The sequence below is a fragment of the Oryctolagus cuniculus genome, chromosome 8 (genome assembly GCF_051225735.1).
Source record: "Oryctolagus cuniculus isolate XC-2025 breed Fujian yellow rabbit chromosome 8, ASM5122573v1, whole genome shotgun sequence".
NCBI lineage: Eukaryota > Metazoa > Chordata > Mammalia > Lagomorpha > Leporidae > Oryctolagus > Oryctolagus cuniculus.
Genome location: NC_142874.1, coordinates 5656727 through 5669184, shown reverse-complemented (window position 1 = coordinate 5669184; position 12458 = coordinate 5656727). Strand labels below are relative to the sequence as shown.

The following is a 12458-nucleotide window of genomic DNA, read 5'->3' as shown; positions in this document are numbered from 1 at the left end:
GAAGGGACACAACTTAGCACACCATTCCAAACAACAGCGAATCTAGCTTACACATGGCGCAACTACCCAGATACGCACGGTGCCTCCCAAACCAACAAAAACAACGCAAGCCTTTATTTATTTTTCTCTTAGGACGTCCAATTTGTAAGCTTTCAGGCTAAGCTGAAGCCAATCCACAACACTTTGGCTCTTCCCATGGATGGCGAAGGAGTACAGCTGGCCTGCCGGTTTCGCCGACTGCCGACTGCCGGCTCCCCGGGCAGGAGGAGACTATAACTCACCTCCGTGGGACGATGCCATTCTCCAGGCTCGTCGTTTGACTTCGGAGCCAGCGGCGCTGGTAGCTGCTGGAGGAGGACGTGGAGGAGCTGGGAGACGGGAAGGGCGTGATCAGAAGGCTGCTCAGGGAGGCTGCGGGGAAGGAGGTTGGAGAGGCACAGGTGAGCGCAGGCGGTCCTGATGCGGCTACGAAACCACAACGCCGCTCGCCAGCAGCAGTATTGAATAGTACTGAGATGCACGCCGAAACAGGGTTAAGACGGCAAAGTTTATGTGATGTCTACATTAACAGGATTTAAAAAAAAAACAAATAACATGAAAAAATACACCAAGTAACCTAAAATTTCAGGTTTACCAGGCAAATCCAGCAGGGGGAGACTATAGTAATTTCTTTTTTAGTAAGATTTCCATAAAGCAAAGAAAGCCTACAAACAGAAAGACAAACAGGGTATAAGGACTGCAGATCTCACCAACTACATCAATTAGCAGGCCCCACATTACAAATGCAAACTAAGTTAATACAGATTGCCAATGAGATGGTGCAACTCCCACGATGCTCACCTTCACGTATTTCTTTTTCTTGCTTACTTTTTCACTCTGTATCTTGTGGTGAAATTCAGGCAAGTAAGTGTTTTCTCCACACAGCGTCCTGCCTTGCGATGCCCATCTCTAAATATTCGACACTTACCTTCCTTCCCTCCAGTTCCCCTAGTATGTTTAAGAGAGAATCCCAGTCTTAAATGTACTTTCCACTTGCATTATTTACTTGCCACCAAGACTTTCTCTGCCTCTCCCTAAAACAAGGAGTCTTCAAAAAGTTCATGGAAAATATCTATTAAAGAACTATGCATAGATTCCATAAAGTTTTTGCACCAAAATAAACTTCTGTTTTTGAATCCCTTTTCCCATCAACTTTTTGAAGTATTTGTATTTACACACACATCACACCTATACGTAGATAGTAGATGCCCACACACGGGCTCTCAGGAGGTGTGAGCTGGTGCTCACAAATGCTTCTAACAGGTGGGGAAGGATGGGTCCCTTTGGGGTAGACAGGTTTCTTACGAGTCAGAGGTATTTGACAGACAGCTACTGGTTTGGAGAAATGGGAAGGGAGACAGACTTGTCCCGCCTTGGCTTTCCAAGGCTGAGGAATTCAACAGTGAGGCGTCACACTCGGTCTAGTGGAAAAGAAAATGGGTCCTGCGGATGACTGCTCAGTGTCCTCAATTCCCAGGACCAAGGAACCTGACTGTGGCAAACACGGCAAACTGTGCACCTGGCTGTCACTTGATACGGCGGTTTCTTCAGATCAACTGTTTCATATTCACACTTTTGCAAGCAGTTGTAAATCATTGACACCCTGGCCATCTGCCAGTGATCAGCAGGTAGAGGCTGAACCGTGCCAGGTGTTCTGTGGGCCCACCGGGACAGAATCTGCCCTCCTGAAGCCGCATCCGTGAACACAACAAGCTCCTTTCACAGCAGGGGTCTATGAGCTCACAGAAAACGTGCAGGCTGGATCCTCGCACCCAGGCCAGCGCCCTGACCAAGGCAGGGGACTCAGCAGCGTTCCGTGAACGTACACAACTCACTGCCTAAGGTGTTACCCAGACGAGGCAGGCCTCAGCCTCTGTTCTGCCCTGGCTCCGGTCTCCAGGCTGGTGTCAATCTCCAAAACCAAACCACGTTTCAAGTATCAGTGAGAAGGTGATTTTAAATGAGGTCGAGGAGAGCTTTGCCTCAAAGTCACACAAATTATAATTTAAAACTTACTTACTCAAGGAGCAGAGTGACAGAAAGAGACAGACGGAGATCATCCTCTTGCTTGTTCACTCCTTAAATGTCTATGATGGCTAGGGTTTGGCAAGACTGAAGCCAGGAGCTGGAAACTCAATCCAAGTCTCCCAAGAGTAGAAGGAACCCAACTACCTGAGTCACCAGGTGCTGGCTCCCAGCGGCACAGGTGCAGGAGGACAGACCTGGGAGGGGAGCCAGGACTCAAACCAGACGCTCCTACACGGGACACAGGCATCCCAAACTACGCCAATCACCCACCTTCACACAGAACTGCTTAATAAAAAATGCCAATGACATTTCTACCCTGTCTCCTGCCTCTCGGTCTCCTACAGGATCCAGAAAACCCTCTTCCAGAAAGCGGGCTCCCGGTTCAAATTCTAGTTCTACAGCTTGGTAGCTGTGACACGCAGGCACTTTGTCAGTTTTCTTACCTGTAAAATGGGAACAATAAAGCACTATGTCTTTTCCTGAAGAACCGCAATGTGCTAGTGGATTTTGGAGTGTTCCGTGGACTGAAACCACCACTTAAAAAAGGCAGAGTATACTGTACTGTTCATGCTAACCCATGGAACTACTGCTCATCATACGCAAGGATGTTTGCCAGTAGGTCATAACATAAAATCCGTTAGCTTGAGTTGTAGCCGAAAAATAAAAAGTTGGAAAACACTGATTTATTGAAGTTTTAGGAAAGATTAAATAAATCAATACTTGTAAAATATTTAACATGATGTCCCAAACAATAAATGCTAACTATTCACTCTCTCTGATGTTTCTTCTTCTTTTTTTTTTTTTAGATTTATTTATTTGAAAGCCAGAAAGAGCAGAGAAAGAGTGAGAGAGCGAGAGAGCTTCCTTTCACTGGTTCACATCCCAGATGGCAGCAACAGCCAGGGCAGGGCTGGGCTGGGCTGAGGCCAGCAGCTTCACCAGGTCTCCCATGTGTATGGCAGGGGCCCAAGTGCTTGACCATCTTCTGCTTTTTCCAGGCCATCAGCAGGAACCTGGGATTGGCAGTGGAGCACTGTGCCCGTACAGGCTACCTGCATCACCAGCAGTGGTCACTTCACCTGCTATGCCACAATGCCAGCCCTTGACATTTTTTGGAAAAGGTGATCCAAATAAGGCATTTTGGAGCACTGAAGATTTATTGGTTCTGATTAATTATGGAAAAAACCCTGGGATTTTAATAGATACATAAAAGGTAAAAGAGACCTTTTTAGATGAAAGATATTTTTATGGCATATAAATCAGACTTTAAAAAACAGATTTATTTACTTGAAAGGCAGAATTAGAGAGAGAAAGAAAAAGAGAGAGAGAGAGAGACATCTTCCATCTGCTGGTTCACTGCCCAAATAGCCACAACAGGGCTGGGTCAGGCTGAAGGCAGGAGCCTGGAGCACTATCCTGGTCTCCCATGTGGGTGGCAGGGCCCATGGACTTGGGCCATCTTTCAGTAGCTTCTCAGATGCATCAGCAGGGAGCTGGATCCAGTGGAACAGCCGGGACTCTAACTTGCACGGCTACATGGGCTGCCAGTGTCACTGGTGGCGATTTAACCCGCCGCACCACAATGCCAGCTGCACAAATCAGACATTTTAAGCTAAAACGCTTCCTTAGTGCTATCCAGCTTTTAAGATTTTTATCTAGTAGTCTTGTGGTACAGCACTGTCAATCATATGCCCCAGGAAATAACGCAGCCACAACTTTCAAATCCAGCAGCGGTATTAACGTTGGCTGGCAAACTGTGGCCACTTTCATGACAAAGGGGGTGGATCCAGTACCTACTGAATAGACACTTAGTGCATTTGCATGCCACTCAGCTCCAGGGCTCACAGGCAGCGCCATGTGATGCCAGGCGAGCTACAGCCCCGGTGAGGCTCCCGCCACCTGGGAGATGTCCACCAACACAGCCGACTCCCTGCCAGGGAGTAGGGCCTGGCACCTCCACGGCACAGAAAAGGGCTTTCATGTCAGTCCATGGACTGGGTTCCAGCCCTCACTATGCCCCCAGTTGGCTCTGTGACTGGATGACAAAATTCTCCAATTGGTCCTTACTTTTAAAATTTAATACATTTGGTTAATTTATTTATAGGATCAGTTATTTATAACATTGGCTTTAAAAGTGCCATGCTCCTTAAATTTTCTTTTTACAAAACTATTTTTTTTTGACAGGCAGAGTTAGACAGTGAGAGAGAGAGACAGAGAGAAAGGTCTTCCTTCCATTGGTTCACCCCCCAAATGGCCACTATGGCCAGCGCTGCGCCAATCCAAAGCCAGGAGCCAGGTGCTTCCTCCTGGTCTCCCATGTGGGTGCAGGGCCCAAGCACTTGGGCCATCCTCCACTGCATTCCCGGGCCACAGCAGAGCTGGACTGGAAGAGGAGCAACCGGGACTAGAACCCGGGGTGCCGGCGCCACAGGCAGAGGATTAGCCTAGTGAGCCGCGGCACTGGCCCAATACTATTATATTAGAAAAAAAAAAAGTTAATACCTGCAGATTGCAAAGAGTTTTATCGTTTCACGCATTATTAAGAATTTTATAATTACCTCAAATCCCATCACCGGGAGATCATTGTTAACATTTTACAGCTGGGTAGCTCTCAACTGAAACTGTATCTTCCTTCCCAACCTCTTGAGCCTTCAGCCAGCATGCGTTACTCCTGCGGGGACCCGCAATGAGGAGCGAGAACAAGCCCCAGGACCATGAGTGCGGATGCTGCTCCTCTCGGCCTTGTCAAGACACACACTCAACGTTCTCTGAAAACTTTTTGCCATTTTGAGGCTTCACCAGAAACACGACTTGCACCAGAGTTCACATTTATAATGTCCAGAAACTCTCATATCAAATCTATCCACTGAGGCCGGCGCTGCGGCTCACTAGGCTAATCCTCCGCCTAGCGGCGCCGGCACACCGGGTTCTAGTTCCGGTTGGGGCGCCGGATTCTGTCCCGGTTGCCCCTCTTCCAGGCCAGCTCTCTGCTGTGGCCAGGGAGTGCAGTGGAGGATGGCCCAAGTGCTTGGGCCCTGCACCCACATGGGAGACCAGGAGAAGCACCTGTCTCCTGGCTTTGGATCAGCGCGGTGTGCCGGCCACAGCGGCCATTTGGGGGGTGAACCAGTGGCAAAGGAAGACCTTTCTCTCGGTCTCTCTCTCACTGTCCACTCTGCCTGTCAAAAAAAAAAAAATCTATCCACTGAACAAAGGTTTGGTAGGCAGCCACTAAGAGCCAGGCACCACGCTAGGCACCGGGACCGGAGACTTAGAGGACACAGACGGTCTCTGGTGACAGGGGCTCACACTCAGGGGGATGACTTCAGGCTGTGGGCACCACTACAATGGTAAGTTACTGTGGCATTCTTTCAGTAACCAGAGCGAAGGCTCGCAGGGGTGGCAGAAGTAAATTCTCTGTTCAGTGGTCAGAAAACGCCTTCTGAAATGTAACACCCAGCAGCCTGAAATGTCAACAAGAGCCATCCCTGGAAAGCAATCAAGGGAGGGCATCCCAGGCTTTCTATGTGAAAAGAACCGGATGATATCAGTAATTCCTAAATATCTGTGGGTATCTCTATCTGCACAAATGGATGGGCCTCCTCATTCACATATTCACTGAGCGTCTACTCTACGCCAGGCACTACACAAGAGGCTGGGAGTGGAACAAAGTGGGTCTGTCTCTGCTCTCAGGGAGCTGCTGTTGGGAGACAGAAGGAACAACAGAAACCGCCAAGGAATTTACAACACAACCACAGACTGTAGCACGTCACCAGGAACAACCCTGACACTGGGAAAAGCAAAGTGCAAACGAACGTGTCAGCAGTCATAATTTCTTCATTGGGAAGAACGATGAGGTTGGCTTCACTGTTGTGCTGAAAACCGGGAGGAGACCAGGGCCGGCACTGTGGTGCCGAGGATAAAGCCACCGTCTGCAAAGTCAGCATCAGTGCCAGCTCAAGCCCCGGCTGCTCCACTTCCAACCCCGCTCCCTGCTGACGCACACAGGAAAGCAGCAGAGGACGGCCCAAGCGCCTGGGGCCCTGCACCCACGTGAGGGACCTAGATGAAGTTCCTGGCTTTGGCCTGGCCCCATCCTGGCCGTTGAGGACATTTTGGGAGTGAACCTGCAGATGGAAGAGCTCGGACTCGCTCTCTCCCGCCTTCTCTGCTGTGTAATTAATTCTGCCTTTCAAATAAATAAATAAATCTCTCTTTAAAAAAAAAAAAAAGTGATCATACCAAACAAGCAACACCCTAAGGACTTGGCCAGGAACAGGGCACGGCCAGGAACAGGGCACGGCCAGGAACAGGGCACGGCCAGGCTTGGGCCTGAAACAGTAGCAGGCAGCTGGGCAAAGAATCCCACCAGTCACTCTCCTCTCTTCTGCAGCCACCCAAACACATGCGTCTGGAGATAGCTCCATTCAAACAAGGTATGGATTTCCTCTCCAAATCATCATGGACCACAGTCCCCTCTCCACATTTTAGCTTCTTTCTACCCCTTACACTCAATGGCCTTCCCATTTCTTAAACGCAAACCTGCTAAGCCTGCCCAGGTCTGTGCACTGACCGCTCCGATGCCTAAAACGATCTCTGCTCTGATGTTCGATTCACGGAGCCACCCCCTGCCGGCATCCCAGTCCCAGCTGAAATGTCACCTTCTCACGGTGTCTCTCCAAGAACACACCGTCGTTTCAAAATCAGTGCTACGTGCTTGCCTGAACCTCCCTGCTTAGCATCTGCCTCTCCTTTATGGAACATAAACTCCATGAGATCAGGGGTCGTATCGATTGATCCCTGGTTTTCCTCATGTCCTAGACAACTACGACACCTGAGAAGTTCAGGAAACCCTGCAGAGGGAAACCCAGAGCGGTTATGTGGACGGCAATGTCTGTCTCAATCAGTAGCTATGGCAGAAATACAGCACTGGATGGGGCCGGCACTCTGGCGCAGCGGGTGAAGCCACTGCCTGCAGTGGTCCCAATCCAGCTCTCCGCTGTGGCCTGGCAAAGTGGTAGATGGCCTGAGTCCTTGGGCCCCTGCACCCACGAGGGAGACCTGGAAGAAGCTCCAGGCTCCTGGCTTCAGATCAGCACAGCTCCAGCTGTTGTGGCCATCTGGGGATTGAACTAGCGGATAGAAGACCTCTACTCTCTGTCTCTGCCTCTGTAACTCTGCCTTTCAAATAAATAAGTGAATCTTAAAAAAAAAAAAAGATAAAAAAAAAAAGATAAAGCACTGGCAAAACAAATTCCTAGACAAAATTCAAATACTGAATTTAGGCCGGCGCCGCGGCTCACTAGGCTAATCCTCCGCCTAGCGGCGCCGGCACACCGGGTTCTAGTCCCAGTTGGGGCGCCGGATTCTGTCCCGGTTGCCCCTCTTCCAGGCCAGCCCTCTGCTGTGGCCAGGGAGTGCAGTGGAGGATGGCCCAGGTGCTTGGGCCCTGCACCCCATGGGAGACCAGGAAAAGCACCTGGCTCCTGGCTCCTGCCATCGGATCAGCGCGGTGCGCCGGCCGCAGCGCGCCGGCCGCGGCGGCCATTGGAGGGTGAACCAACGGCAAAGGAAGACCTTTCTCTCTGTCTCTCTCTCTCACTGTCCACTCTGCCTGTCAAAAAAAAAAAAAAAAATAATTCAAATACTGAATTTAAGTTTCTGGTAGCCAGCTAAGCTATATATGTAGCATGTGCATTTTCTTTTTTATTCTTCTTATACCTTCATTTAAATTTCATGTGTGTGTGTGTGGGGGGGGTGTTCTGGTGGTGCTAAGTGGTGGCGGGATGGCTCTGAACTTCAGCACTTCTCACATCTTTGACATGGAGGGCATTTACTACGTCTAGACACAATAATGCTCTTGGCTTAAGCTTTTTCTTATTAGAAACCTGGAAAATACAAGGTACACAAATCCATCTACACACCAGGTGCGAGTTGAACTGAAACCCTCTGTGACGCTGGAGAGCCGCTCATAAGCACACACTGGGTATTTTGTAAAGAACCAGAAGAGAGGAGCCTAAGACTCCAAACATGAAGAAATGTGCTGAAATACTGTACCCCATGAAAATGTGCAAGCATTACAAGTTAATCCAAAAAAATGTTCCGTAAAGTTTAGAAGTTATTTTTCTACACAACAAAATACAAGCATTTAAAAGATCAATGAACAGAGCTTTAAATCTGTCTGACAAGAAAATTTCACTTTCAATAAACCAAACATGTTCATTTGATCGGCAAACCAAGTTATAGGTAATACTTTTCAGCTCCCAACCCACAAAGTGATTTTAGAACTTTCAAGGACTCTAAGAAGTTAGTTTTAATAAAATTCCTATGAAGCCCCTAATGAAGAGACAATGTTTTCAGCACCAGGATTTTAAAAGCTGTTTGATTTTCATTTCTCATCTAGGCCACAAGCTCTAGCCCAGCCGTGGTGACCATCTCACTCTCTGCATTTACATACCAAATTACTTAACCACTCCACGTTCTACTAATGAAGACTTACAGAGGCACACAAAGCTGGCCCTTCACACACCCATATAAATGAAATTTAGTTAAGTCTGGCTTCACAGGAATTTTAATTCAAATTACACTGAATTTATCAATTTGCAGAGCTAGATCTCTTCTTCTGTTTATTTAGGTTTTTTTAAAATCAAAGTCAAAAATTTCTTCCTCATTTTTTCTTGGATTTATTTTTAGCTCTATTACAGTTTTGCTCTCTGCATTACTTTTTTTTTTTTTTTTTTTTTACAGGCAGAGTGGATAGTGAGAGTGAGAGAGAGAGAGAGAGAGAGAGAGAGAAAGGTCTTCCTTTTTGCTGTTGGTTCACCCTCCAATGGCTGCCACGGCTGGCGCGCTGCGGCCGGCGCACCGCACTGATCTGAAGGCAGGAGCCAGGTGCTTCTCCTGGTCTCCCATGGGGTGCAGGGCCCAAGCACCTGGGCCATCCTCCACTGCACTCCCTGGCCACAGCAGAGAGCTGGCCTGGAAGAGGGGCAACCAGGAAAGAATCCGGCGCCCCAACCGGGACTAGAACCCGGTGTGCCAGCGCCGCAGGTGGAGGATTAGCCTAGTGAGCTGCGGCGCCGGCCTCTCTGCATTACTTTCTGGTTCTTGGTTTTCTATAAAAGTACACTGAGAGTGCAAGTTAAGAAAGGAGAACAGTTAGTGAAAGCATCAACAGACTGGTGAATGTTAAGATAGGAACCCATTCCAGGACAACACCAAAGGCCTCACTCTAAAAATCAGAACAAGAAAATGAAGAGACTGAGTTCTGCCTATGCTACACAACAGACTTCAAGCTCACGTGAGTATCAGACAAGGTCATGCGAGGCCAGGGCCAAGGTCAAGGTGAATCCTCCAGTGCCGGTTCTCTCCCAAATGCCTGGAATACCTGGGGATCGGCCAGGTTGGAGCTAGCAGCCAGAAAAATTGTTTCCCAGGCGCGTGGCAAGAGTCGCCACCTGCTGCTTCTCAGGCATATTAACAAAGAGCTGGACTAGAAGCAGAGCAGCTGGGCCTTGAATCGGCACTCTGATATGGACATCTCAAGTGGGCAGCCCAAGTGGTGCCTTAACCTGCTGTACTACACCCACCCCGACTGCACGTTTTGATGTTTGAATGTTGACGGCTTTAAAAAGATAAAAAAAAAAAAAAATTGTCTATTTATTTGAAAGAGAGAGACAGAAAGAGGTCTTCCATCCACTGATTTCATTCTCCAAATGGCCACAATGGCCAGGACTCAGGCCGATGCTGAAGCCGGGAGCGTCATCCAGGTCTCTCATATGGATAGCGGGGGCCCAAGTCTTTGGACCATCTTCTGGTGCTTTCCCAGGTGCGTAAATAGGAAGATGGATTGAAAGTGGAGCAGATGGGGCTCAAACCAACGCTATCATATGGAAAGCCAGCACTGCAGGTGGCGGCATAACCCATGGTGCTTTAACACCAGCCCCTGAATGCCTTTTTTTTTTTTTTTTTAAATATTTGTTTATTTAATTCAAAGACAGAGTTACAGAAAGGCAGAGGCAGAGGCAGAGAGAGAGAGAGATGCCTTCCATCCGCTGGTTCACTCCCCAGTTGGCCTCAACCGCTATAGCTGCACTCATCGGAAGCCAGGAGCTTCTTCTGGGTCTCCCACGTGGATGCTGGAGCCCAAGGACTTGGGCCATCTTCTGCTGCTTTCCCAGGCCGTTGCAGAGAGCTGGATTGGAAGTGGAGCAGCCGGGACTCAAACCAGCACCCATATGAGATGCCAGCACTACAGGCGGGTGGCAGCTTTACCCTCTACGCCACAGCGCCAGCACCCTCTGAATGCTTTTAAACTTCACCCCAACTCCCCTTCCCTTTGCTTCACATCCGGGCAAGCCTATGAGAAAACCCAGGTGGTATCTCCTTGGGCTCCAATGCGAAGTCAAACCACATGCAGGAACACTCATCCTCGCCTCACTACCATAAAAACTCCTTGCCAGTTGCCTGTCCCTCTTCTCCAGAGCCATGTTCTGATCAGCACAGGAAGCCCACCCCGCTCTCATCAGAACAGCCTCATTATGTGAGTAATCAGCCTTTTCATGTCCTTGTGGTGCAGGTATAACACATGGTATCTTAGTCTTGACACACAAATCAAACTTGCAGTGAAGGTCCATCCTACAGTCACAGAGTGGCAAAAACACGTCTTCTGCCAACATTACAGCGAGGTACATTCTTATCCTGGAGGTTCATTAAAATAAGTTTATGTTAAAATTTTCAAAAGTAAATATTAGAAGTTTTCCTCATACTGACCTGTTTACTCTACCACTCTTAAGAACAGAGGAGGGGTCAGCGCTGTGGTGTAGTGGGTTAAGCGCCAGCATTATATACGGGCTTTGGTTCAACCCCCAGCTGCTCAACTTCTGATCCAGCTCCCTGCTAACGTGCCTGGGAAAGTAGAAGATGGCCCAAGTGCTTGGGCCCCTGCATGCATGTGGGAGACCCAGATGAAGCTCCTGGCTCCTGGCTTCAGCCTGGCCCAGCTGTGGCTGTTACAGCCATTTGGGGAGTGTGCCAGCAGATAGAAGCACATGCTCTCTAACTCTTCCTTTCAAATAAATCTTTTGGAAAAAAAAAAGAAATACAGTTGCAGAGAGAACAGAAACATTATTTTTCTTGCCAATGCTTTGGACATTTAAAAATGTATTTATCTGAGAGGCAGTGAGAGAGAATGAGACAGAGGCAGCCAGACATTTCCCATCTTCCGGTTCATTTCCCAAACGCCTGCAATAGCTGGGAGTGGGCCAGGCCAACGCAGGAACAAGGAACTCTATCTAGGCCGCCCGTTTGTGCGGCAGGAACTCAACTACTTAAGCCATCACCTGCCCCCTGCCAGGGTGTGCATTAGCGGGAAGCTGGAAATGAGAGGAGCCAGGACTTGAACCCCAACGCTGTGAAATGGGATGCAGGCATCCCAAATGCATTCCAAGCACTAGCCAAACGCCTGTCCCAACTGGAACATCCAGCCTAATGCTGGATTAAGCTCAGATGAGAAGTCCTGATGACGCCGATGTCCATCAAGGTACCCTGAAGCTTCCTCTACTCTCATGCACCCAAGACTCCCCAGATTTTAGCTTCTGCTCCAGCCCCGCCCCTTGCTTTCCCTATCCAGGTCCCTGCCCTCATCCTCCACTCATTTCTCAAGTGAGAAACCGGACAGGCATCCCTGGTTCCTTCTGCTTTGCCGTAACTGGAGTCCCATTAGTCACCAAGCCCTGCCAGTACTGCTTCCTGGTATGCCTGAGCCCACCCCTCGTCTCTCCTGATACCTGACTTTAAAATTTCTAATAGCAACCACCAAAACTTAAATTTTAAAAATCTTTTGATCCAGCCGGTGCCGCGGCTCACTAGGCTAATCCTCCGCCTTGCGGCGCCAGCACACCGGGTTCTAGTCCCGGTCGGGGCGCCGGATTCTGTCCCGGTTGCCCCTCTTCCAGGCCAGCTCTCTGCTTTGACCAGGGAGTGCAGTGGAGGATGGCCCAAGTGCTTGGGCCCTGCACCCCATGGGAGACCAGGAGAAGCACCTGGCTCCTGCCATCGGATCAGTGCAGTGCGCTGGCCGCAGCGTACCTGCCACGGCGGCCACTGGAGGGTGAACCAACGGCAAAGGAAGACCTTTCTCTCTGTCTCTCTCTCTCACTGTGCACCCTGCCTGTCAAAAAAAAAAAAAATCTTTTGATCCATATATCCTCAGACACATTCAAAATACGCAGAAGAGAATACAATGAGAACACAATTCCCCTGCACACCTGTCCCAACGTGTGCCCCGCCTCCCACCTGAGACAGTCCCTGACTGGAGAAATGGCAGATTCTGGGACTGGGGTGGGAAATGCCCAAGCTGACTCTGTGGCACCCTGTGATGCCAAGTGAAT

At 49.2% G+C, this 12458-nt stretch overlaps 1 protein-coding gene across 12 annotated transcripts in view; it reads right to left on the bottom strand.

Annotated features, from left to right (window-relative positions):
• Positions 1-12458, bottom strand: part of FNIP2 (folliculin interacting protein 2) — a 137709-nt gene that overhangs the window by 44685 nt on the left and 80566 nt on the right. For all 12 annotated transcript variants that reach the window (XM_089301871.1, XM_051831668.3, XM_051831665.3 and 9 more), the window contains one exon: positions 282-411. In XM_089301871.1, the coding sequence (XP_089157997.1) occupies positions 282-411 (130 nt within the window). The remainder of the gene's footprint in view (positions 1-281; positions 412-12458) is intronic.